A 24,480-nucleotide genomic window follows, 5' to 3' on the forward strand; every position below is an offset into this window, starting at 1 on the left:
TTGTGGCATACATTCCTCAAAATACTCAAATGATCAAAAATTGTAGTACACTGCACACACTATATATTATTGTCTTGTTGAAATTAAACTGAACACCCTCTTGCATTTACTGCTGTGCTAATGGTGAGTACAGTTTCCGTTACCATGGTAAACAAGGCAGAGGTATATCGTTGCGACTCGGTGTGGGAGAAAAAGCGACAATAAAATCATTTTTATTTATGCAGGCTTTACTTCATACACTACACACGCCTGCCAATTTACACACGCCGCTGTCCGTAACTGCACCAAACGATCAAGTACGTGCTGCTGATCTGAATGCAAATCTATGCATAAACAAACAAAACTCTGTGCAGCTCTGCTTAGTGACTCTGGATTATCACCCAGCCTAGCATCCGAGTCATGAAGGGAGGTTGTGTAAATTAGCCGAAATGAGACATAACAATTTTGCAAAATTCAGAATGGTTCACACATGGACACATTTTTAGAAATAGAGTAGGCTGTAGGCAGACAAAATATTTACTTGGTTGTTTAATTTCACACGGGGTGGGTAGGCAAGCACTGGACAGACCCAAATCTTTGTATCAAGGCCTTAATAAATTTGCTTTCCATAATATGTCCTCCTGAGGTTGTAGCCTAACAATGCACGTCATGTCTTCACATGTTGCGCATAATAACAAAAGCCACACAAGCTACTGTACGCTGTGCTCACCTCTGAATGCCGTCTAGTCCAGAATGGAAGATCTTCTTTCATTCACAATGTGTTTTGTGTTTGTGCATAATCACTCATTTTTTTGTGCATTCCTTCATTTTGTTGGCCCATTCTTTATACAAGCATCATATTTTTCTCTTGAATGAGGGTAATGCATTGCTGATGATACCGTGTCATGTCTTCAGTTCTGGAGGAGCACGCTGACCAGCTGCAAAGTCTGAGTTGGAAACAGGACGGTTCCTTGCTGGTTTCCACCTGCAAGGTGAGCGCCACAAAACTTTTGACCTTTTCACCATGATCGCACACATGCGTGGCACCACTAGTGAACTCTATTCAAAAGTCAGCAGTGATAGAAAGGACCCCGGATCAATTTGACCCTGGGCATTTTTAATAATTGAATTGTCAAGGCTAAGCAGCTTTATTTATATAGCACTTCTCATACAAAAGGCAACTCAATATGCTTCACATAATCAAAAGTACAACGTTTAGAAACTTTCACAAACAAAGCAGTTAGACATTCAAAAGCAAAGTAGCAAAAAAGTAGCAAAATTAATAATGAAGCAAAAAGTGACAACATCTTAAAGCATTTGTAAACAGTCAGACTTTCAAAAGCAGGGTAAAAGTAGTATAAAAAAATCAAGGGGGAAATCATATTCAATTAATTTTAATACCATTAACCACCATTTTGGTCAATATTTAAAGTTGACTGCACTCTTTTAGAGTCACTAATTTAAAACAAACATTTGCAATGGATACGTTTGAATCGTAACTTAACAGGAAGGTTGCAGTTAGTAAAGGTTTTAGAGGTGATTTATAGTTACGTTAATCATACCTCAAAATAGGTTGTGATCAACTTTCTACTGCTTATAATTTTTTTTTATTGCGGATAATAATAAATGTCAGGCATATGCAAGGAGCTTGGTTGTTTTAAAGTCGTCCAGTGTTGCAAATTAGGATGGCCTTGGTTGAATTTTCACTCAAGTTGATTGCCATTGCATTTTTTTGCCACTAGATGTAGCCAGTGAGCCACAATCAATGAAGCCCTTGGCTTGTTAGGGTACACCATTAAAACGTCATGAATAAATGACTTGCCTCCAAGGTGTACACACCACATGGCACCGATTAGCAATCCGAGGTAAATTGTTTGAATATTTTCAAAGGGGGAAGAAAATCATAAGTGTGTTATGGTTGGTTTTGAAAGGTTTGCTTTGACCTCACGTAACTCCTCCATACTAGGGGAACACATTATTACTAGACAAAGCTGCAAGAGTGAAAGCCTGGCTGTTTTTTTTTTTTAAGTGTTTTTTTAATGTGTCCACGTGGCCCGTTCTCCAAGGCGTCATCGGGGAATAATCACATCGCTTGCAGGGATTTCCATTCAGTTGTTTGATTTTGGAAGGCGAGAGGTGATGTGGCTTTTATGAGTAGCGTTCAGGAGAAAGAATGGGTTTGAGGTGAAAGTGAAACTTGTGGGTGAGGAGCACTATTAACAAGCTACCAATGGTTGCTAGAATAGTTGTGGTCATGGTATTGTAAACTAATTGCAAAACGCCATTCCCAAATGAATCACTGTCTGCCTCATTCAATTTAATACATAAATGCTGTATGAAAATGGAGGCTCCCTCAGGAAGAATGTCTTTTGGCAACACGTTTTTTCAAATGGTGGCCTCTGCTCCACTAGACGCCATGCCTACAGTTATTTCTGGACTATAAGCCGCTACTTTTTTCACTTGCATTCGACCCAGCGCTAATACAAAGGTGCGTCTTATCCATCAGATCACAAGGGGGCGCACTATAAAGGAAGCGCAAGAGCATCAGGCAGAGCAAAACAAACAAAGAAAGAAGAGGCAGAACGAGAGACAATTTGCGCCCTCATTATGCAAAAGAAAGTAGCGGGAACCCGGTGTAGTAACATTAAAACACCTGCAGGTACGGTTTATATGTGTAATAAATATTCCCCTAATTTAGCTAGCGCGGTTTATAGTCAGGTGCGCCTTATAGTCCCGAAATTACTGTAATCAAATACTCTCTTCATCGGCCACTTGAATACATCCAAACTGAATGTCAAATTGGGGGCTTTTGTTGTTGTTTTTAACCCTCTCAGGAAAAGAGGGGTTTGGCAACTTGATCACTTTACATTGTAAATGCTTCATGCAAACATGTTTTTCCATCAAGAAAAGTAATTGCTGAATTTCCTCAAATAGTCCCCTCCACTTTAATGGCCGCCGCGCCCCAATTAACTCACTCACTCCCAACCATTTTCACTAGGTGTGTTTCCATTACCCCCAGTTTTGCGCAAAAGCAAGCTGGTAATGGACACGTTTTTCGAAAAAAAAACTCAAATATCGCAAAAAAGTTTTTACGCTCACATGAGGTGGTTTTTGAGACGTGTCGAAATAGAAGTATTTTGCAAAAGTGTAATGGAAACACTTTTTGTGCGTTCTCTGTGTAATAATGTGACCCCCACCGGTTGGGTCACGGAGGAAAGGAAGTAGGAAGTACGGGGACACGATTTTGTGTCGGAGCTTCCTCCTGAGGGAACAACAAGTCTTTTTACGGACAAAGCGATCTAGCTATAGAGCTAATATGCCGCCGTTCAATGAATGTTCCATATCGTTGCATGAGAAATGGCCGTTACCCCGAGCAACGAGCTATCGAGTGACATACGGCGCACGTCCTCATTGAAATTGTTGAAAGTTATAAGCGCACACACACACACACACACAACATTAACACCAAATCCCCGAACCCGCCCAATGAGGGGTTAGAGAGATGTTTTTAAAGTAATATTAACAACTCCAAGCGTCTGTCTTCCGTAAATATCTTGAGCACCCCCTACAGAACTGCAAGATCTTGCGAGACGGGACATTGCGCCTCAGAGGCAAAACGCTCTTCAATCCAAACACCGACTAGTCAAAATTCTACTTTATCATAATGGTACAACATCGCTTTTATTTTTGCGAAAAACAGTAATGACAACGCAGTCACTGAAGCAACTCCCTTCGCTCACGGCTGTTTTACTGGATTTTGACTGATTTTGCAAGGCCCACAGAATATTGTGTTCTATTGCGATAAAAGCAAGGCACCTACCAAAAGAAAGTTTAGAGTCTCTTTTTTCATCAGGAGTAAAACGTAAATTGGTATCTGTTTCCGCTTTGCAGCAATTAGCATTAGAATATAGCTAAGTTTCATCATTATTCACAAATTTCTTTAAGACTGGGGAAAAGAGCTTGTTGCAACATGGCCCTGGTAGATCTCTTATACTCTTTTTTTTTTCAGGAGAGCTCAGTATTGTTCATTCGATTTGACATCATCATTGCTCTCCTTTTAAAAAAAAAGAAGTTTTTTTTCTTTCTCTTTTTTTTTTTTAAATATATATACATATATATACATATACATATATATATATTTTTTTGTGTATGTGGGTGAGCATGTGCATGTGCGTGCGTGTGCGTGCGTGCGTGTGTGTATTCATCAGTTCACCTAAAGCCCATTAAAAAAAAAATCCCATACTAATAATTTAATATAATAATAAATTGCCAAATGCAGAAACATCAATGTAAGTTATCACAATGTAGTGTCTCTCGCTAACAGACAGAATTAAGTAACCAGAATTAGGTTAAAATATTCTATATACGTAGACCATGTTTCTATAAATTTTGATATTTGGTTTTTATTTGAGGCAGATATTTTTTCCATTAAAATGTGATTTATGAGGAGGTTAGACCATTGGTCGATATTCAGAGTTTGTTTATTTTTCCAGTTAACAAGAATTGTTTTTTTAGCGATAGTAAGGGCTACAAGTGTAGATTGAAATTGTTTATGTGGTAAGTCAGTTGATGTTAGGTCACCTAGCAAACACAAGTTTGGAGATAAAGGTATCCTACAGTCCAAAATAGCGGAAAGTTTTTCTAAGACTTTAGTCCAGAAATACATAACCGGAGTACATAACCATAAAGCATGAACATAAGTGTCTGTAGTGTTTTGTAAACATTGGAGACAAATGTCGGAGTCTGAGAGTCCCATTTTCTTAATCATATATTGAGTAATGTATGTATCTTTAGCTAAAACAGGCGGTTGGAGCGTACCCCGAAGTGTTGGAATTTTTTTCTTTATCATATTTTTAACTTGTAGATAATATAAAAAATTTCCGTTTTTTTATTGTATTTTTGGAGCAAGGATGTATATGATATAAACATATTATCTGAGAAGAGATGGTGGAGATGTGTAATTCCTTTCTGCTCCCACACACCTAAATAAAACGGTTGGTTGTTAAGTTGAAAGTCGGGGTTATGCCATAGGGGAGAAAGCCCACAGGGCTCCACTTGGGCTTTTGTCAATTCTAGTGCCTTCCACCAGGCAGTCACGGTGGCGGAAATCATTGGGTTTTTAAAACAATTATGTCGCTTAATCGATGTTGTAATAAAGAGTAAATCTCGAAGTCTGAGGTTATTACAATCCTTCTGTTCTAGTTCCAGCCAACAGTTAGTGTCTCTGTTGGGTTGTGATCTCTTATACTCTGCTGCCAATTACTGGCTGTTTTTTTTTTTTTCAGGTCAGAGGCTGCAAAAAAACAAACGTAAAAAAATTCTAAATAAGTTTTTGGGACCATGGCACTATTTAAATTCGAAAGGTTTTATATGTTTTTGGGAGCAAATTAGTTAATCACTGTCATGTTCCACTTAAATATATGAATCCTGCATGCAAAAAGAAGTTTAGTCAATTTATTGGCCATATTTTCTCAGAGAGGACTGGTTGCACTGGCCACTTGAATACATAAATTGTACACATTCAATGGATAGTCTCTTTTTTTCCCACCGTAGGAAAGTGACTTTTGGCAAGTTGTTTGCTATTTTTCTACTTTTGTAGATGCCATTACCCCAATTAATCCCTGTCTATATTGTCTACTTAATACATAGGTCTGAGGTCTGGAATTTCACACAAATGCAGGCAGAAGTTGACTGACGTGAAAATGAGTCCGGATGTGGAATTGAGCGACGTGTGATGGTCTTAATTGCCCTTAAATCCGAATAAACGTCCGTCCGAAAAAGCAGCACATGTGTCCGCTTAACAGGTCTGATTGTCAGGCTGATCCTCTTTGTTTGTTTTTGCCGTGACAAGTAACAAATTACTCCGTCACCATCACGGGTCACGTCCCAATCATGATGTTTAGCTTGACGGGGTAATCATCCTCATCAGTGCTACCTGCCCCGCCGTCAGCCTCAATGGAGGAGCAGGAGGAACCCTTCAAAACTCGGTGGGGTAATACGAGCTGAGATCAGAGCTCGGGGCTGGAGGACCACCAAGATTCTCTGGTGTCATTTAACCCAAACGGCCTCTTTCAATTTCTCCAATCCGGTTTATTAGAGCAAATAGGGCCTGTGCACATGTGGGTCCAAGCCCTCTGGTGCTCCCATTGGGTAAACATTGGCCTGTGTAGAGAGGAGAAAGGGGGGCATGAAGGGAAGCCTACACAGGTCTTGTTTGGATCTCCAGATGATCTTTCTGACACTTTTGCAGGGGGAGAAAGGGCCCATTCATGATTTATTCAAATGAGGGAGTGGCCGGGCGGTCGCCGCATTTTCAGTCAGAGGTACGACTGGATATCTGCACCCGCTTGTACCCCCCTTTTACATTAAAAAGGCACATTGTAGAGTGAGGCACAGAAGGAACCTTGGATCCCCCAAGCTGCCAATCACCTCGCGTGTAACCGTGGGAGACTGGAGATGGGTGTCTGGCAGCAAAGTGTATTTGAGGCGCAAAGAAAGCGCCCCATGATTAAAGATTCTCCATCCTCTGTCTGTGTGTGCGTGTGTTTGCATACAAGTGAAAGTTGTGTACAGCAGAGCAGGGAAAACTCATTAAAAAAAAAGCCTGTGAATGAGGCCCTGTCACTTTGGTTAAACAGCTGCTGCTTCTGCACTCACACGCACACATGCAAACATACATTGTGTGTCCTAGGGCCTTGGAGGGTGTGTTTGTTTAGTGGTCACATCTGTAAGTGAGCGGACCCTCATCGGAGTGTTTGCGCAGCCAGATAGTAGTTGGCGGTCGTCTGAAGATGGTGGACCGATTGCAAGCTTTCATAAAATACTTTCTCAAACAGAAAGTTGACACCGCGCTTCAATTAAACTCCAGGTGCATCACTTGAATACGTAAACTCTGCATGTCAAATGGAGGCCGCCTAATTTCCGCTCAGATAAAGATATTTTTGGCAACTTACCGTATTTCTACAAATTGTGGGTCTGTTTTAAAAGATGCCGTACCCCAATTAATGGGCTCTTTGCACAAATCCACTACTTCCTGAACTCAATACCACTCCTTCATTTCCTGTCTTTCATGATTGAACAAACTGATTAATCCAGGTGTGTCTGTCCATTGTCGTCATGTTTACTGAGGTCAGGCACACCTGGATTAATCCGTTTGTCCAATCATGAAAGACAGGAAATGAATGAGTGGTACTGAGTTCAGGAAGTAGTGGATTTGTACAAAGAGCCCATTGCCACCAATATTGTTCACTTGCGTTAAAGCGGCATGGCTCTATTTTTCCTGTGAAAAATTACTTCTTAGCAAATTGTTTAATGTATTTCCTCAAATTGTGGCCTGCACTGTAAAATACACCGCGCTCCAGTTAATATCTGGGTGCATCTTCCACTTGTATATATAAAAGCCACATGTGATCGTACTCGACTCCACTTAACTCATTCACTGCCATTGACGGCTTTAGACGTCAAAAATTCATTTGAACTATTTCTATTAGTTTAACATTTTTTCCACTTTTGTTAACAAGAGAATGAAAACCTAGATTTTTTTATTGTACATTTAGAACAGATATAAAATTTGTGATTAATCATGAGTTAACTATTGAAGTCATGTGATTAATTACAATAAAAAAAATGTATCGCCTGACGACCTAATTTTTTAAATAATCTTCTCTTTTCCTTTCTTTTAAATAATCGTTTTTTTCAAAAAAGAAAAGATTATTAAAAATGAGGGCGTCAGGCGATTACATTTTTTAATTGTAATTAATCGCATGACTTGAAAAGTTAACTCGTGATTAACCACAAATTTTATATCTGGTCTAAATGTACAATAATTTCCCCCCCTAGGTTTTCATACTCTTGTTAATAGACTCAATGCCGCAATTCATTTGCGGTTTTATCTTCCCTTTCATACATAAACGTTGCATAAGGAAAGTGTCTATTGGCAACTTATATATATTAGATGCGTTATCTCAATTAATCTATTGGTGCATCGTCTACTTCAATACATAAACGCTGCATGTCAAATGGAAAAAAATACCCATAGTATTTACTCAAAGGATGGCCTCTGATTCAATAGACACTGTTCCCCTAATTTATCTGCAGGCAGTTTGTCCACAACATAAATTGCACAAAAAATGGACCCCCCCCCCCCCCCCCCCCCCCCTCATCCTCAGAGAAAATTGACTTTTGACAACTTGTGTAGACTATTCCCCCAAATAATAATAATAATCTGCTTTAATAGATGCCACTCCTCAGTTAATCACTTTCCGCACTGTCCACTTAAATACAAATATTGTCTTTGATGATTGAAAGATTTATTGACAAACAAAACTATAGATAAGTACTGCCAAAGGGATAAAAACACAAAGCCATTGGATTATTTCCTTTTTTTTTTTTTTTTACAGAAGAGCTCAGTATTGTTCATTCGATTTGACATCATCATTGCTCTCCTTTTTTTTTTTTTTTTTTTAAAAAACAACAAATCAATTAAAAAAATTTTAATAAATGTTTTTTTTTTTTTTTTAAATACATATACATATATATATACATATACACACATATATATATATATATATATATTATATAGCCATTGGATTATTTCCAATGTGGTTCCTCGAATGAGTGTGTGTGTCTATGTGCCAGTGGGTCTGTGAAAGTGTGCGCATGACGTGTGAAACAGATGCCTCCTTTTTTCTTTCACAAGAAAAGTTTATTTTGGCAACTTGTTTGCAATTCATCTCCAGGAGCATCGGCCACTTGAATACATAACTCTTAACACCATCGGGAGGGAAAAGAATAACGAGGCTACTATTAACTTTTTGTATGTCTGATACCACCATGTTGAATAAATAAGCTACTCCTGTTGAGGAAATATGGTAATATAAAAATGAGTGTGTGTTGTTCAGGATTAGGTCACAGCCGAGGGGTATCATATCTGTGGGTGGTCTTGCTAAATACACACACAAACAGTTGACATATTCGTTATGGATTATCCATGTGGGGAAAACGTATTCTCTTTCCCTTTCTTCTCAAATATATATATTTTTCATTCATTCGATAAAGTACAATCAAAAGTAAAAAATAAATAAATAAATCTCACCCACATAGAATTCATACAACAGTCATCTTTTATCAAAAATGACATTGCGCTTTTTCACTGAATAAAAGTATGCCTATGCCTTTTGTCCAATTGATTTTGTTGGAGTGTTGCAGGCATCACAGTCACACGATGTTGAGTGACATAGTTTGATGTCACACGTGGCCCGGTCACAGCCTGATTTCATTAGGGTCTGTTTCCTCCCAATCAGTTGGGATCCCTCTCTGATTGGCCACTGTGATTGATGCACAATGTGTTTTGGGCGGGCAAGGGCTGACTGAAAAGGGGTTCGCGAAGAGGTCACTGCATTGCTAATAATAAATAGGTGTGTGATCGCACTGACGAAACTTTCTCTGTAGTCTGAGATACAGCTGCGTGAAGGAAAACATGTTTTGCAGGTCCCACCTAAAACCAAACAAAGAAGACTCTTTAATAACCACCCAGCCGAAAATAGCAAAAAGGCAATGACACACACTCTAAATGATTATAATTTATTTGTGTAAACCGTAAATGTACCAAAAACTATGATCGGATCTCTTAATAGTTTCATATAATTCAAAACTCAAGTTACATTACCCTTACAAAAAATGGCTTACACATGAAATCAGAATTAGAAAAAGAAAGTGCACCGTGAGAGTTCATATGCAGAATAATCTCTTTTAGTCATTTCCACTGGCTCCTTCCTAAAACGTATTATCACCGATTCCAAATTAAGGTAAAGGTAAAGGTAAATTCCACTGATTGTCACACCCAACTAAGTTAGACCGGTTTTGGCAGAATCATGTAGCGTCTTAGAATGTTTCAGAAAGAGCACTAACATGTGAATAGGGGCATTTTTGTAGTGAATAGCTGGTCACAGGTTCCACAGAAAAAATGGCAAATAAATTAATTTGTGAACAGTTAACTTGCAATATGCAGGGTCTGCCGTACAAATGAAGTGCAATATCAATATTTATAGTTCGTGGGAGGTTCTCAAGTTCTTCTATACCAAACTCATCTGAGTGTAAATTATTAATGTCATTGGCATTACAATATATCCTGATCGAATGCAATAATTCATACTCTACACTACTCTATTGTGTTACATTGTACAGCTCTATCTGTATTCCCCCCTTCAACGAAGTTAAAGTTTTGCACGTGTTGCAAGTAGCCAGTAGTCCCAGTATTATATTTTCATGTAAATTACAGCCACACTTCCAAGTTCTACTGCCTTGACTCCATGTTGGAAAAGTTGAGGGCCAAAATAAATTTCTTGCATGTGTGACGCCATCACTCATTTGCAATAAGAAGAATCGATAAGCAGAATCGTCAGACAAGCAAAAATACAATTCTTAGGAATCAAATTACTTTTATTTCTCCATCCCTCCTTATTGAAATAAAGGTTTCCTTTATGCATGCTGGTGCAGAAAAGGGACTTTCCCCAAACTGTTTACCCCAACAACAAACCGTATATTACTAAAGAGGTTAAAGACTGTATTAACCGCAAAAAAAGGGCATTTAAGAACCAGGACAGAGCCCAGCTCAAACTGGTTCAAAAAGAACTCAAGCACATGCTTAAAAAAGCAAAAAGGAAGCACAAAGAGACTATAGAACAACACTTTGCTGCTAACAACGCCAAGAAAATGTGGGACACCATGAGGAGGATCACAAACTTGACTCCTGCTCAAAAAGGTCTCAGCACTCTAAATGACCTCCAGAAGGCAAGGGAGCTGAATTACTTTTATTTAAGATTCGAAACCCAGGACTTCTCCTCTGAATGTGGGGAGGTCCTGAGGTCCATTTCAGTGAATGAGCAGGACTCAAGGCTGGTCATTCATCCCCATGATGTCCAATCTGCTTTTAGGTCTGTCTGCACAAAAAAGGCCTCAGGACCAGATGGGATATCTGCCCTTCTGCTAAAATCCTGTGCAGAGGAGCTCACAGCGGCATGGCAGCCCATCTTCCAGAGATCTGTGGACTCACACTCCATTCCCAGTCTCTGGAAAAAATCAGTAATCACCCCAGTTCCTAAAAAACAATGTCCTGTGGTCAATAATGACTTCAGGCCTGTGGCTCTAACTTCCATTGTCATGAAGTGTTTCGAGAGGCTGATGGTGACTCGGCTCAGGGGGTAGGTGGATGCACACTTAGACTCCCTTCAGTTTGCCTACAAGCGGGGTCGCGGCACTGACGATGCTATCAACAGCATCACACATCTGGTCAGCAAACACCTTGACGGCCCGAAAGCTTATGCACGTGTGTTGTTCGTTGATTTTAGCTCAGTGTTTAACACAATGCAGCCGCACCTGCTTTTGGGTAAACTGAAGGAGATGAATGTGAACCCGTACATCTTGAGGTGGTATCACTCCTTCCTGACACAGCGCACACAGCAAGTCAGGGTCAACAGCTCCCTCTCGGAACCCAGATTGATAAGCACAGGCGCCCCACAGGGCTGCGTCAGCTCCCCGGTCCTCTTCATGCTGTACACAAATGATTGTGTTACATCACACCCAGAGAACTTTATCATTAAGTTCTCTGATGACACAGCTATCGTCAGCTTGCTGCAGGCCGGCGGTAGCCCACTGGACTATTTCTCAGAAATAGAGAAATTTGTCCAGTGGTGTGACCAGAATCATCTTGTGCTCAATGTGGGGAAGACAGAGGGGATATTTGATCCAAAAACTGTTGGTGACCACAGGCCAGTCGCCATTAAAAACAATCACATCAGCCAGGTGGGTTCATACAGGTATCTGGGGGTCCACATCAACAACACACTCAGCTGGAGGGTACATGTTGGAAGTCTCTGCTCCAAACTCCAACAGCGTCTCTACTCCCTACGCAGACTTAGGGTCTATGGAGTGGAGCAGAGGATCATGCTGTTGTTCTACCGGGCTGCATTGGAAAGTATCATCAGATACGGCATTGCGGCCTGGTACGGCAACCTAACTGTGCAGTCAAGGTCGCAGATTGCCGGTCTGTTGCGGACTGCCATGAAGATCATGGGGGTCAGGAATCATATCTTCCCTACAGATGCTTTATGAGCGGTCCGTCACCGGACTGGCACAGAAAATTGTTAATGACCCAACTCACATTCTGCATCATGAGTTCCAGCTACTGCCTTCCGGCGGGAGATTCAGGGCCCCCAGAACCAGGCTGAACCGCTACAAGAACTCATTCCTGCCGACATCCATCAAACTGCTTAACAACCGACATTAACTCAGTGCAATAAGATATATATATATGGTGCAATGTTGTGTACATACCCATGTGTGTGTGTATATATATATATAGAAGTGTGTAAATGTGTGTGTGTATATGGGTGTGTGCAATGTACTTCTCTACACATGTATACTCCTGTGAAGACTTCTGGGAAGTCTTCTACTTATTGCTGCACTTCTTATTTATTCAATTTTAATTTCATCTTTTTCTATTTTGTTGTTTTCTCTTACTGTAAACTGAAGCTGGACGGAGTCCAGGAAAAAGTTCCCCACGGGGAAAATAAAAGTATATCGTATCGTATCGTAAACTGTTCCCATAGTTGAATGCATACGACTGTCCAAAAATGTCTTCAGAATCCTGATTGAGGGGGAACTACGAAGTCTAACCTAAACCCTTCCTGATTAAAATATGCCACAAGCCTTTTTCCATCATGTGTATTAATGATCATTACTATTATCCCTTTAGGACAAGATGCTGCGAGTGTTTGACCCAAGAGTCCAGCTCAAACCAGTTCAGGTGTGTATCAATTCTTCGACTTTGGGTTGTGTTCGAGAAGAGCACTTCGACTGTTCTCATCCACATATGCCACATAAAACTTTCACAGCAGCGGCCATCCCCTCATGCAGCACTCCCTTGACTTCATGAATATCTCACCCACCCATCAATGACGACTCTGTATAACACTCAGAGTATTTGTGATTTGGTTGGCAAAGGGGAAACGTTGATCAATGCAAGGCCAGCCCTGGCCACCCTCCCTGGCGACTCTGGCAATGACCAAGACGGCGGGGGGTGGGGGGGTTGGGGTGGTCGTTGACGAACATGCACAAGTGCGAGGGTCCCCGGCTTACCACTAGGCCCACTGCCGTATCTACGTCGATCAGTGAGGACTCAGTTGTTTTCTTGCGTTGGGAGGGGCTGGTGCTTCGTGAGCAAGAATGAGCTGGAATGCTCAGAGATGGATAAATGGAGGAAAACAACTTTGACGGTGTTTTTAGTTTGGAATTTGCATTTTAATATGGCTAAAAGCTCAACAAAGTTTATTGATCCTGATATAGCTCAATATTTACAACAGTGACCATTGCAACAAGTAATATTCTCCGGCTATTGCAAAATAAGTGACTCAAACATTTAGCGTTGTTTACATATCGTAGATCAGTGGTGATGCGTCAGGAAATAAGATGGACGCACTTTAGTTGTTGAATGTTTCCAGAGGAATCTATGGCTACACTGCAAGCAAATATGACCCGGATCGGAATTTTTTGCCCAAATGCGAGCTGTATCTGACTTTTTTATGTCAGTCTGAACGTCTCAATTCCGATTTTTTCATATGCGACCTGGGTCACTTTCATATGTGGTCCTGGATCGGATACGTATTTGAATTTTTGCAATGCGACTGCAGTCTGAATGGCCAGGTCGCATATATCCAACCTCGACGTCATCAAAAGTCCAATTGTGCTCCGCGTGGGCAGGGGCATTAAGCTTGAGATTTATGCTTGACGCATCCGCAAGGTCCGGGAGACGTCACGTACGTGAATCGGCAAAGTTGTTTTGAGTAACAGTTGTGAGTTTATATTTGACTTTAATTTAATCCCACTTGAAACATGAAGTATAAAGATGACATTTGTGGTGGTGATATTAGTAATTTAGCAACGCAGATGGATCATTTATTGCGCGCGGCAATGACGTGACGTCATTGTTAGGGATTAAAAAAAAAGGAGAGGTCTCCGTGAGATGAGGCGCTCGAACAGGCTCGCCTCATTTTCACAAAATATTATTTCTACCTCCTCCTGCATCACTCCTCTGTAGATATGGGATGGTAAAAATATGAGCCCCAACGACAAACTTATAAAAGTCCGTGGCCCTGACATGCTGGACCCTACGTATTTATTTTCGAAAACACAGCGTTGTGACGTTGTATCCTCTTCTGCGCATGCGGGTCACTTTGAGGACGCATTACGTCCACACAGCAGACAGACTGAGGTCGCAATTAATAGGTAATGTGAACGCTTACTCAAAAAAATCTGATTTCACAAAAAATCAGAATTGAGCATTAAGACCTGCAGTGTGAACGTAGCCTATGCAACAACCGGAATGCAATCAGGACAACTCAAACCCATGTATTTTACTGACATATTGAGCTTGTTTTATTGTTGTATTGAAGGGAACATATTATGTGAAATTGACTCATATTGCTTGTTTGTGAGTAGTTGAGTCTGTGGATTGCCTCCCACCCATCAAGTATGAAATTAAGCAACTTTGTAAATATCTTGCTACGCTGCATGCCTGGTTCTGAAATTATATCTGTGTCAGGTGTTCTGAAAACTGTGACATCACAATACGGCTAATTTGTATAAAAACCCTTCCACAGCAATTTTTTCAGCTCGGGTACTGTCCTGGTTGTCATGGTGACAAAAACTGAAATCACCATTGGCCCACTGGCCGCAGTCTATAAATGGCTGACGTCAGCAAGAAAATAAAAAGTAAAATGTGAAATAATCCTTTATATTTGTGGACTTTTGACAAAAACATGCCATATACATGTAATTAAGACACTCAACAACTGTTTTTAATTGTGAAAACGCATAATGTGTCTTTGTCGCCATTCTATGACGGACCTGGCTGTAGACGCCACAGTGGAAAAAGCAACAAGCCCAGTCGGGGTTTACTCTTCCAAACCATACTGTGGCGAGCTGAACTTAACTGTACTCGCTTGGTGGAAATGCGGCTTTTAACTATTCTACAGGAAACTGTCAACTAAAAAAAAACTTTTATGTTCGTACCTCCCACACGCTCATGAGCCTTGGACAACCAAATAGGGAGCGCGGAGGGGCCAACTGAGTCAGCAAACACCGTCTGCCTCTGTTTTAGCCACATGGCTTCTGCCCAAATCAAATTGATTTGAGGCTTGATATTCCCGCTTTGGTCTGCTTCTTCTGCTTAGTCAGGTGGCCGCTTCATTTTAAGATCTGTCTGAAAGCAGAAATGTTTAAAGCAGATCAAGTGTGCTGCTCACCACTTCCTATTAGAGCCACATTTGCTCAAATGGGCTGCCGATAATGAGTGAGAAATATGATAGGTCAAGTCATTTAGTAGTGTGCAAGAGCAAGCGGTGTTGATTTCTACACATTACGGACAGTACTATGTCATTAAGTGGATGTAAGGAGCATTGTGTATTTTATCCTTTTGTAAAGCATCTCCATAAAGTTTTCTAATCTCCCAAAAATCCACCTTACTACAGCCCCAGTCAGTAGTCCTTCAAATTTCGACATTATGAGACACCTCAACGGGCTGTGTTTTATGGGCTGATGCTTGACGAGCACTAACATTTATACAGTACAAGTCCAAGCGGCTCAGTTTTGGTGCATAATTGCATTTACTGCTTCTGGCCTTGGCAAGTCCTATTCGGCAAAGGGGTGTCCATGATCCAGACACCTCATTTGTGGCAAGTGCTGTCCCGTTCCCCTGATGGTAATATAATTAAATGCGTACGGTTCCTTTCGGGTGGCCTGCTCTGAACTGCTGTCAGTCATCGCCAGGTGGGGTAAATATAGGCAATAATTATGGCCCCACTCTTGCTGTATTTATGGGAAATAAGACTTGTGCCGGGTAATTAAGGTCTCGGACAGGAGGAGTGGTGTATACGGCATCTGTAATCAGTGCAGTGTGTAACAGCACGGTCATAGAGAAGGTTCTATTTAGGTCACTGGGACAATTTTAGGCTTTGTCCCACAACTGAGAGACGGGCCGACCTTTAGATAAGCTGAATTCAAGATGATCTGGTCTGGTCTGGCCTGACCACCAGACCCTCACAGCCATGATGAGAATTCAAGGCAACATTTGCAATACATTATTATTTGCCAGCCAGCTCTTATCAGCAACCAACAACCGTGACAATAAAGAAGATATTCCAAAGACATATGGATGGATTGGTCATGTTTTTCCCAAACTAGTGTCCAACACTTCCACCAATATAAACCCCTTTTTTGTGAACTGAAATGGTAGAATACGTCAATCTGATGAAATGGTTTGATTGCATCATTTGGGAATGTCTTGGATCCGGGACTGGCCTCAAGTCTGAGAAGTGGCTGTTCCCATGAGAATTTAGTAGATTCTCACACCAAAACGTTTGAGTTGTAATATAAGGAATGTTTTTTTTCTGTGCTTGGATTATTCATTAACTTTTTCCTCCTAGCTCTTTCTTGTACCAACCATCTTCATAAAGTGATAATCAGACCTAAACACTTTGCAGTGGGCAATAGTTACCCACGGATATATTATTTATAACACAAACAGTACATGCAGAGCAGTAGTTCTTAATAGTGATGCACCGAATATTCGGCCACCGACATTTTTCGGCAGAAAATGGCAAAAATAGCCATTTTCGGCATTCGGCCGAAATAAAATTAAAGCCGAAAGAATATGGCCGAAATAGGATGTTGTGGTGACGCAAACAAAAAAATCACTACAAGCAAGCATCTGTTTGAATTAAACAGCGAAAGCGGGGGTAAGTGTCCGCCTCGCTTCTAGCTGGCTTTTCCACGGTGTGAGTTGGCACCGGTCGGTCGCAGCAGCTCATTGCGCACACCAGAAGAGAGGGGCGTCGTTTGGTGTACAACATTTAAGCGGGTTGAAAAAAGACAGAACTGCCGTGTACTGCAGTACAGGTGAGCCACTCCTGCAGCGCCTTCCTTTTTTTTTTATTTTTATAAGAGCCCCTCGAACGCTTCCACTTTTTGACTGGCATCCCGGTGGCCGTGCTAAATACTTTAGCTAATGCTAGCACTATTGCTATCAACAGTAACAGAAACACTTACCACTATCTCCGGGTGGCGGCAAACCTGTACAGGACGCTGTGTGTGACTTTGCAGCCCATTTCCCAAAGCCAATTAGCTGGTGCAAACAAATGTATTGATTTATTTTTAAACGTTGGTGATTATGTGAATGTGCGGATTTTAAGTGTGCCGCATCCGTGCCCGCATGTGCGAACTACATTGACTATAAGGTGCAATAGCACCTCCAGAAAATGCTCAACCCTCGTTTGGTGTATAATGTACCATTAGCCAAAATGTCTGCGGTGCGGGCACATTTCAATTTATATTGTGCTTTGTTAAAATGGCAGTACTAAAAAATATATTTTATAATAATATTATAATTTTAATTAATTATAATAAATACGATGATAGTAAAAATTGGCAGATTTTTTTTGGGGGGGGTGTTTTGGTTTTCGGTTTCATTTTGGTGCATCCCCCAGTTTCCTATGTGCATTCACTGAACCCCTCTTTATTGAAAAATAAAATAGGATTTTTTTTTTCAAATTCAACTGTTTATTGGTGAACATAATGAACAGGGACAATAGCCTTTTCATGAAATCTGTCGATAAAGCGCCATATAAAAACAAGACCATTTAACATTAAATCCAGAAAGTGTTGTGTTCTTATATTCCTCCATCTCCATGGAGCATAAGGAAGTGTTCCTTTAGTTTTTCTAGATAACTAGATAACCTGGTTGTGCTGGACCGGCATTGCTGAACTTGGCATTGCTCGGCGGTGGTCTCTTTTTCGGCATGCTTGCTGTTGTCCTGTTGACCCTCCCCTCCGGTGTGCACAAATGAAGCGGTTGTGTCTGGTGTTCTGTACAAATTGTCACAACAGAAAAACAGAAAGTGCTACGAACTGCAGTGGATTTAAGGAAAGAGATATTGTTGTAACTACTGTGACTTACTTCTGTAAATACTAGCGCCGCAAGGACCCCTCCTTAGCTGTTCAACAATGTAACCTGATGTTAAAGCGCGCACAGAATGACCCTTAGTAGTCTAACTATATGCCCAATGGAAATGATCAAACTCAGCACTGAACTAACATGAACATTAGCATTAGCATAAGCATTAACAGCAATAATGAGGAATTTACAACAGCCCCCATAAATGCTAGTGCAATTTTCATCCACTGATGCCATCACACCACAACAAAAAAGGCAAAAATAATAATTATTCTTTGAATACTGTACATGTTTTTACATAAATAGAAATTAAATTAGAAATGAATAAAAATAGACATCTTCTGTTTTTGGAGCTTGGGAATGGATTAATTGCATTTAAATTATTTCCTATGGGAATTTTTTTTCCGGAGGTTGAACAAATTGGACTTTAAGCACTTTACAGTAACAAATTATGTTCAAACTCTGAGGCAGCACTGTATATGTTTTAAAGTAAATACCAAGTGCTATGTTTATAAAAACAAAACAGTGGAAGTGTGTGCTTTTTGTATACATTTGAATCGGAAAATCGCAAGTGTTGTGACTGAGTGTTTGATTCTTCATGCAAGTGTGTGCCTGAGCCTATAGCACATGTTCTTAAAATTACAGTCCTGAAAATACCACTCATAGTTTTGGTCCGGTGTTGGCCACAGAGCCGTCGATCTGCGGTTGCTGGAAGAAGCGGCAGACGGACAGGGGTTGGGGAAGGGGTGGAATGGAACAGTTCTCCGGACTTTTGGGGTCCTCGATTTCTTCTGTTCAGCACAAACTTCTGGTGCTTGGCGTGAATTTAGAGAGGACCACAGACTTGAATGGGTTTGTACTACATGGGCGAGTGAAAACGGGGCAGGGCCAAGGAAAAGCAAAGCAGTTTGACTTGTATAGGAAGGCCAAGAAAAAGAAGCATTACTCAAGGGGCCTGTTGTACAGTCCTTCATAACCCACCATTAGCTTCCTGGAAGGTGTTTCATCTGGAAAATTATGAACTGCGTTTGGAGTACACTATGGTTAACATGTCAATGACTTCTTATTGATTAAATTAAATTGTGTCTTTCCAAGTGTGTGTTGCTCAAAGAAGCCATTGTCGGTTGAATAAGCTGCACAGTCAGTTTTAGTGTGTCGCAGCACAATGAAACCCTTTGACAGTTGTTGAAATGTTTATATTGAACCAACATATCATGCGAGTTACTCGCTGTGGCGCCGCCTGACTGAGAGGTGATAAGCCGAAAGTCAAACAATGACCTTGAAGAAAAAACAATTGAGAACTTGACGTGTTGTTAAAAAAAAAAAATCAATTTACATCAGTATATAACATGAAGTGACAACCTGAATTTAACAGATGTATTGTATAACTGCAAACAGTTATTCCATTGCGTAACAATGGGGAAGAAGTGCAGAACACATTTTCAGAAATATTCAAAACAAAATGTAATTTTTTGGTTCTTAAAATCACACTTGATGGGTGGCAGTATAAAAGTCATTAAGAAGTAACTTTTCCATAATACGTCTCCTGTATGTCAAGTCGCACATCATGGTTTGTTTAATAGCTTCCGTCAGCGTCACATTTCAGGAATACGCTCAGTTGCCTCTTGCTTTTAAGCACTTGTGTGCTGCTCTCAGATATCCTCATGTTGACTTCAGTCAAAGGACATGGACATAACCATATTTCAAAACCAAATACAAGAAAATGTGTCCTTGCAGTTATCGACATAAAACCAGCCATCAGTCTTGCTGAAGTTTTAAAAATACCTTTCCCGGTCGTAAAAACAGTCAGTGTTTTGCTGTAGCAAGAAGAACGTATTCCAATGAGCATATTCCAGCGAATACCTCCTTGAAAAATGTGCGTGTTTACAATCTGGAGAGAGGCCTAATGCTAACAGTGCAGGGATGTGGAGTCAACACTGTGAAAATGTGAACTTTTATGGCAATAAAGAGGAACTCATTCCAAGAATCACAGGCTACAAAATTCCAGATTGTTCATCAGTGTGCAAGGCGTAGCAATCATGGTAGTATATTTCTCTGGTTATTCCGAGATTATAATTATTATTTGCTCTTGTGACACCTCAAAGCAGCAAAAACGCAACTGAGAAGGAGCTTTTAATGGCAATTTATTTACAGATATACAACATACAAGAAATTATTTGAGTGATGTTGACATCAGGATTTTTTTAAATGGCGGTCGCCATTCACTCCATGAACTGTCATCTTTAACTGCAACACAAAATCTGTTTAACCATACATAATTCATACACTCTTTGAATATGAGGTGCTTAAACATGTCAGATTTTTAACATGTTGGCATTTTGTGTCCTCATTATCAACGTTGCCCCCCGACATTCACCCCCTAACCTTTTATGTTTTAACAGAAAATCTGTGTCCGTCTCAAATCTAAAGCTATGCGGCACTGCTCTCTGTATGGTTCTGTTAATCATTACTTTGGTTTACAAACCTGAATTTCAGTTAACCTGGCTGAGACCATCTTCCACGCCTACCCGTTGAAAATTGTACTGCAGCCTATTTGACGAATATATTCGTCGGTGGCAGTAAACGGTTGGATTCCAGTTGACGAATATAAAGATATATATCAGTTCTACACAAACATATTAGTCTAAGTAATAATGATTTTTATCCTCAATTTAGAGTCCATCCCCAAAATCATGAGTGAGTGGAAAATATTTTCAGTGCACATGTGTTCTGAAAAATAAATCCTGTTTTGGCATAATACTGTGAATAAGAGAGATTGTGCCAAATACCATGAATGGGGTCAGTCGAACATGTCGAAACAAAATCCGAACTGGTCAGTTAACATCTTTCACTGATAAACCATAAAGCCGGTTTATCACTTCATCTCCTGGAATTGGCAACTAAAATGTCAGAGTCATAAGTGACAAGGACATTTAAAAGAGTTTTGTTTGTGTGCTCTGGCCTTTCCGTCATGTGGGTAAATGCCAGCTGGCAGACATAGAGCAGACATTTGTGTGTGCGCGTGCATGACTGGAAGAGTCATTAAAGTATTGGCTGGTCTTTGTTTCTTACTAATTAAGGCCCAATGATAGATGAGAGTTTACTCTTTCCTCCAGCTGCAGGCCAGATTCACCAAAATGTGAATTTGTCCCCTTTTCTCTTGTCAGTCACACGCTTTAGTGATGCGGTCAACATCAACAAATAGTCACTGTTTGCAAATTGTCTATGCAATTACTGCTCCATGATTTACTGTCATGAAATGAATAAATACAATCTGCTTGGTACGTGAGCTCATCCCACAAAGTAGTCACCTAATTAAGACTAATCTTTAGGTAGGGGAAATAAATTAATCACTACACTGACACAAATTTTCACGTCAGTTTCACCTCATGTTTGTCACATGTGCAAAGTCTCTGTGATTGTTACCCAAACTTTGCACCTCCAGGGGGGATTTCAGGAGCAGGAAGAGTGGCCAGCTCAGTGGAATGAGGTGTCAATCCACTTATATTATAATCATCAGTCAGTCAATAATAAATTATGGAGTATAAGGTGAGGCAATTGGTTTTAGGAAACAGTGGTTTTATATATTGGATTCATTAAAGGTCATTATTCTGTGTGTAAATTTGCTAACTAGCAACAACAACTTTTTTTCCGCTGCGAACCAGTCTATGCGGACCTGGGGGTGGGGGTGAGGAGGTGGGTGGCCTTACGAGGTAGGCTGATTTTTTTAAATGCTACAACAACAAATGTAAATCCACTGTGTATTTGTATGTAGGTGTATTAGTAGCAGCAACAAGGGTAACAACAGTGCTTTAATATGGTCGCTATGGTCATGCTTATAATGATTACCATACGAGGGGTATTTTCAGTAGAACACTAAGCGTGAAGCCACATTTTTATGTATCTGTATTAGCAGCGTCCTTCACCAACACGGCACCACACAACAAATACAAAGTCCATGAATAACTCACCATAACGCTAAATTAAGAGGTGCTCGCTGCATATTGTGATGAGCGGGCCTCATGCATGTGAATCACCTGTCACCGTAAATCCCTATTTTATGTAGATCTCCTGTGAATACACCTTTCTTTTTCTTCTTGGTCATTGGCTCTTTCCCCGCTGTGGATTTAATATTAGCGTTAGCAACCAAAATAATTAGCATCTTTATATCCATCAAGAGTTTGTCATATACTGTTGAAATTGAGAATTTGATCACTTTTCAATATGAAAAGTTTTTTTTATGCACGGATAAACTGGAAGTACTGCAAGTTAAAACATTTTTAAAAGTGTTTACATTTTCAAATGATCGATTTTGCAGGAAACTACAATGTCCCATTACTGGTGGATAGATCTGGTCTGACATATTGTGTCTGACTCCTGATAGGATAGACTCTTAGAGCAGGAGTTGTTCACCCCTTTGCATCCAGACTGCAAATTAATTTATTTGTTAAAGGTCTTCGTCTCATTCCTTATAGTCAATGAGTGGTTGGGATTGTTGTGTAGTGTGTCACTGTGGTCGAGTCAATTCAGGACTGGAGACGAACACTCACAAAGATTCAAAGCGGAGGTTAGACAACCTTATCAAAACATTTTTTTTGGGTGCTGACTGTAGAAAAAAAAAAGATGTTGTGCTTTAGTGCAGCTGCAGTCTTTCTTAGGTTATGACAGTGGTGCGCAGGTGTTCATACCTGCATTGATGGTGAATGATTTTCTTGGCAGTCAAAGAAAGTGGGTGTACTATAACAAGAAATACTATCCAAGTTACAAACATATGGATAGAGCCCTCAAATCTGTCTTGCGCTTGTTTTTTTCTTTCTCGTCAAAAATCAGGCCTTTCTCCAAGTTGTGGTCTCGTGCGAACCTTAATTTGTTTATTCTTGAGGGTATCTTGCAAGTGCGGTCATCACACAAACACTGAAGTTTGTTGGGAGTTCTCTGTGAAGCAGTACGCCCAGTTTCATTTGTTAGCATTAGTTTGACGTGGTCATTAATCAGGCAGCCTTGTCATCTGCCCTCAGCTTTGTCACTTCTGAAGTGATGGGCAATGTGCAAATCATCTCCACACTCGCAAAGCCGAATGTTGTTGTTGAAGTTCACACGTCATACTTGTGCGCAGCATTTCAGGCTCACCAATGACATGCAAATGGCACGGGCCTCTCACTCATCATCCGTCACATGAAGTTGTGGGGGAGCTTTGAAGATGTGAAGCCCTGTGATGTGGTCACAGGGAGGCAAGGGAGTTCGGCCAGCCAACTTTATTATCCGCTATGAAAAATAAGTATAAGAGGGCTTGGTTGGGCAGTGACTGAGGAGCTTCGTGCTGTTGTTTTTTTCAACAGTGTGGGCATGATTAACTGTGCTCCACCCTCCTGGTATAAGGAATCTACCCAAAGAATCATGTCTTTGTTCCGTATAGAGCTGGTCTGGCACACAGATTCTCATCAGCTCCAGGTGTTGTACGCCCTTGCAGTTGTCAGCTGCATCACTCTTTTCTCTGTTATTACCCGACTGATCTGGTGTTAGGATTTAAAGGACTGGCATTCTATGTGCATCTTTAAAAGATGCTTTTCCCGCAATAACCATCAAAAACCCCAGAGATCATCAAACGTGCAATACAGATCTCATCTGGCTCCCAAGTGCTTCTTTTGGACCAAAATCCTGTGTTCCTGGAACATGATTACCAGGAACGTCATATAGTGTTCTGATTCAGACCTTGGCCAGTTGTCCCGGAGAGTGTTCGCTGCCAGTAGGCACACTGTAGTAAGTTCAGTCCACCCACTGTGCGGTGCACCCGGGTCTAATGTGCTGTCCCTCCAGGGCCCTGTGAAGGGGTGACCACAGTCCCTGAGGCCTCCATGGGCTGGCTAAATGTTTTACTGTAGTCACACGACCCATTTAGCACCATGCTTCAAAAATGAATTCCTGTGTGGCACTTCAGCTGGAGTAGAATGGATTATTATTATTCACTTCCATACTTGGCACAAAACATTAGAAAAAATGCCATCATGTGAATGCACAATTAGGCTATGAATTTAGAACTTAGTCTCTATCTGTACCGTAAGTATAGATTAGACTAAATGGCAAAAATAACGGCCAATGATGGAGTTTTCCCCGTAATCCATGGCGGTCATCTTATTGGAAATCAAGAGAAACACCAAGAATCAAGACTGACTGCAAGTAAAAAATAAATCATGTCAGCACCCACAAGCATCCCGGAGCATGAGCATGGTCACAAACAACATAGACCACTTGTCATAGTCTACTGCAGAGGTGGGCATCGAGGGCCGGAGTCCTGCAGGTTTTGCATGTTGCCCTTCTCCAACACAGCTGATATATGATCAGCTCATCAGCAAGCTCTGCATAAGCCTGATAACGATCCTGTTGATTGGAATCAGCTTGTGTTGAAAGTGAGAAACCTCCAAAACCTGCAGGACTCCGGCCCTCGAGGACCGAGATTGCCCACCTCTGGTCTACTGGAACAGAAATGACCATGT

General features: G+C 40.7%; 1 protein-coding gene across 4 annotated transcripts in view; it reads left to right on the plus strand.

The window, feature by feature from the left end:
- LOC144042685 (mitochondrial import inner membrane translocase subunit TIM16-like) overlaps window positions 1-24,480 on the plus strand; it is a 132,724-nt gene that overhangs the window by 5,780 nt on the left and 102,464 nt on the right. For all 4 annotated transcript variants that reach the window (XR_013290946.1, XM_077555566.1, XM_077555570.1 and 1 more), the window contains 2 exons: window positions 895-971; window positions 12,734-12,784. Coding sequence is in view for 3 of the 4 variants with exons in the window: in XM_077555566.1 (XP_077411692.1) it covers window positions 895-971; window positions 12,734-12,784 (128 nt within the window). In the remaining variant the exon portion in view is untranslated. The remainder of the gene's footprint in view (window positions 1-894; window positions 972-12,733; window positions 12,785-24,480) is intronic.

The sequence above is a fragment of the Vanacampus margaritifer genome, chromosome 2 (genome assembly GCF_051991255.1).
Source record: "Vanacampus margaritifer isolate UIUO_Vmar chromosome 2, RoL_Vmar_1.0, whole genome shotgun sequence".
In the NCBI taxonomy this organism is placed as follows: domain Eukaryota; kingdom Metazoa; phylum Chordata; class Actinopteri; order Syngnathiformes; family Syngnathidae; genus Vanacampus; species Vanacampus margaritifer.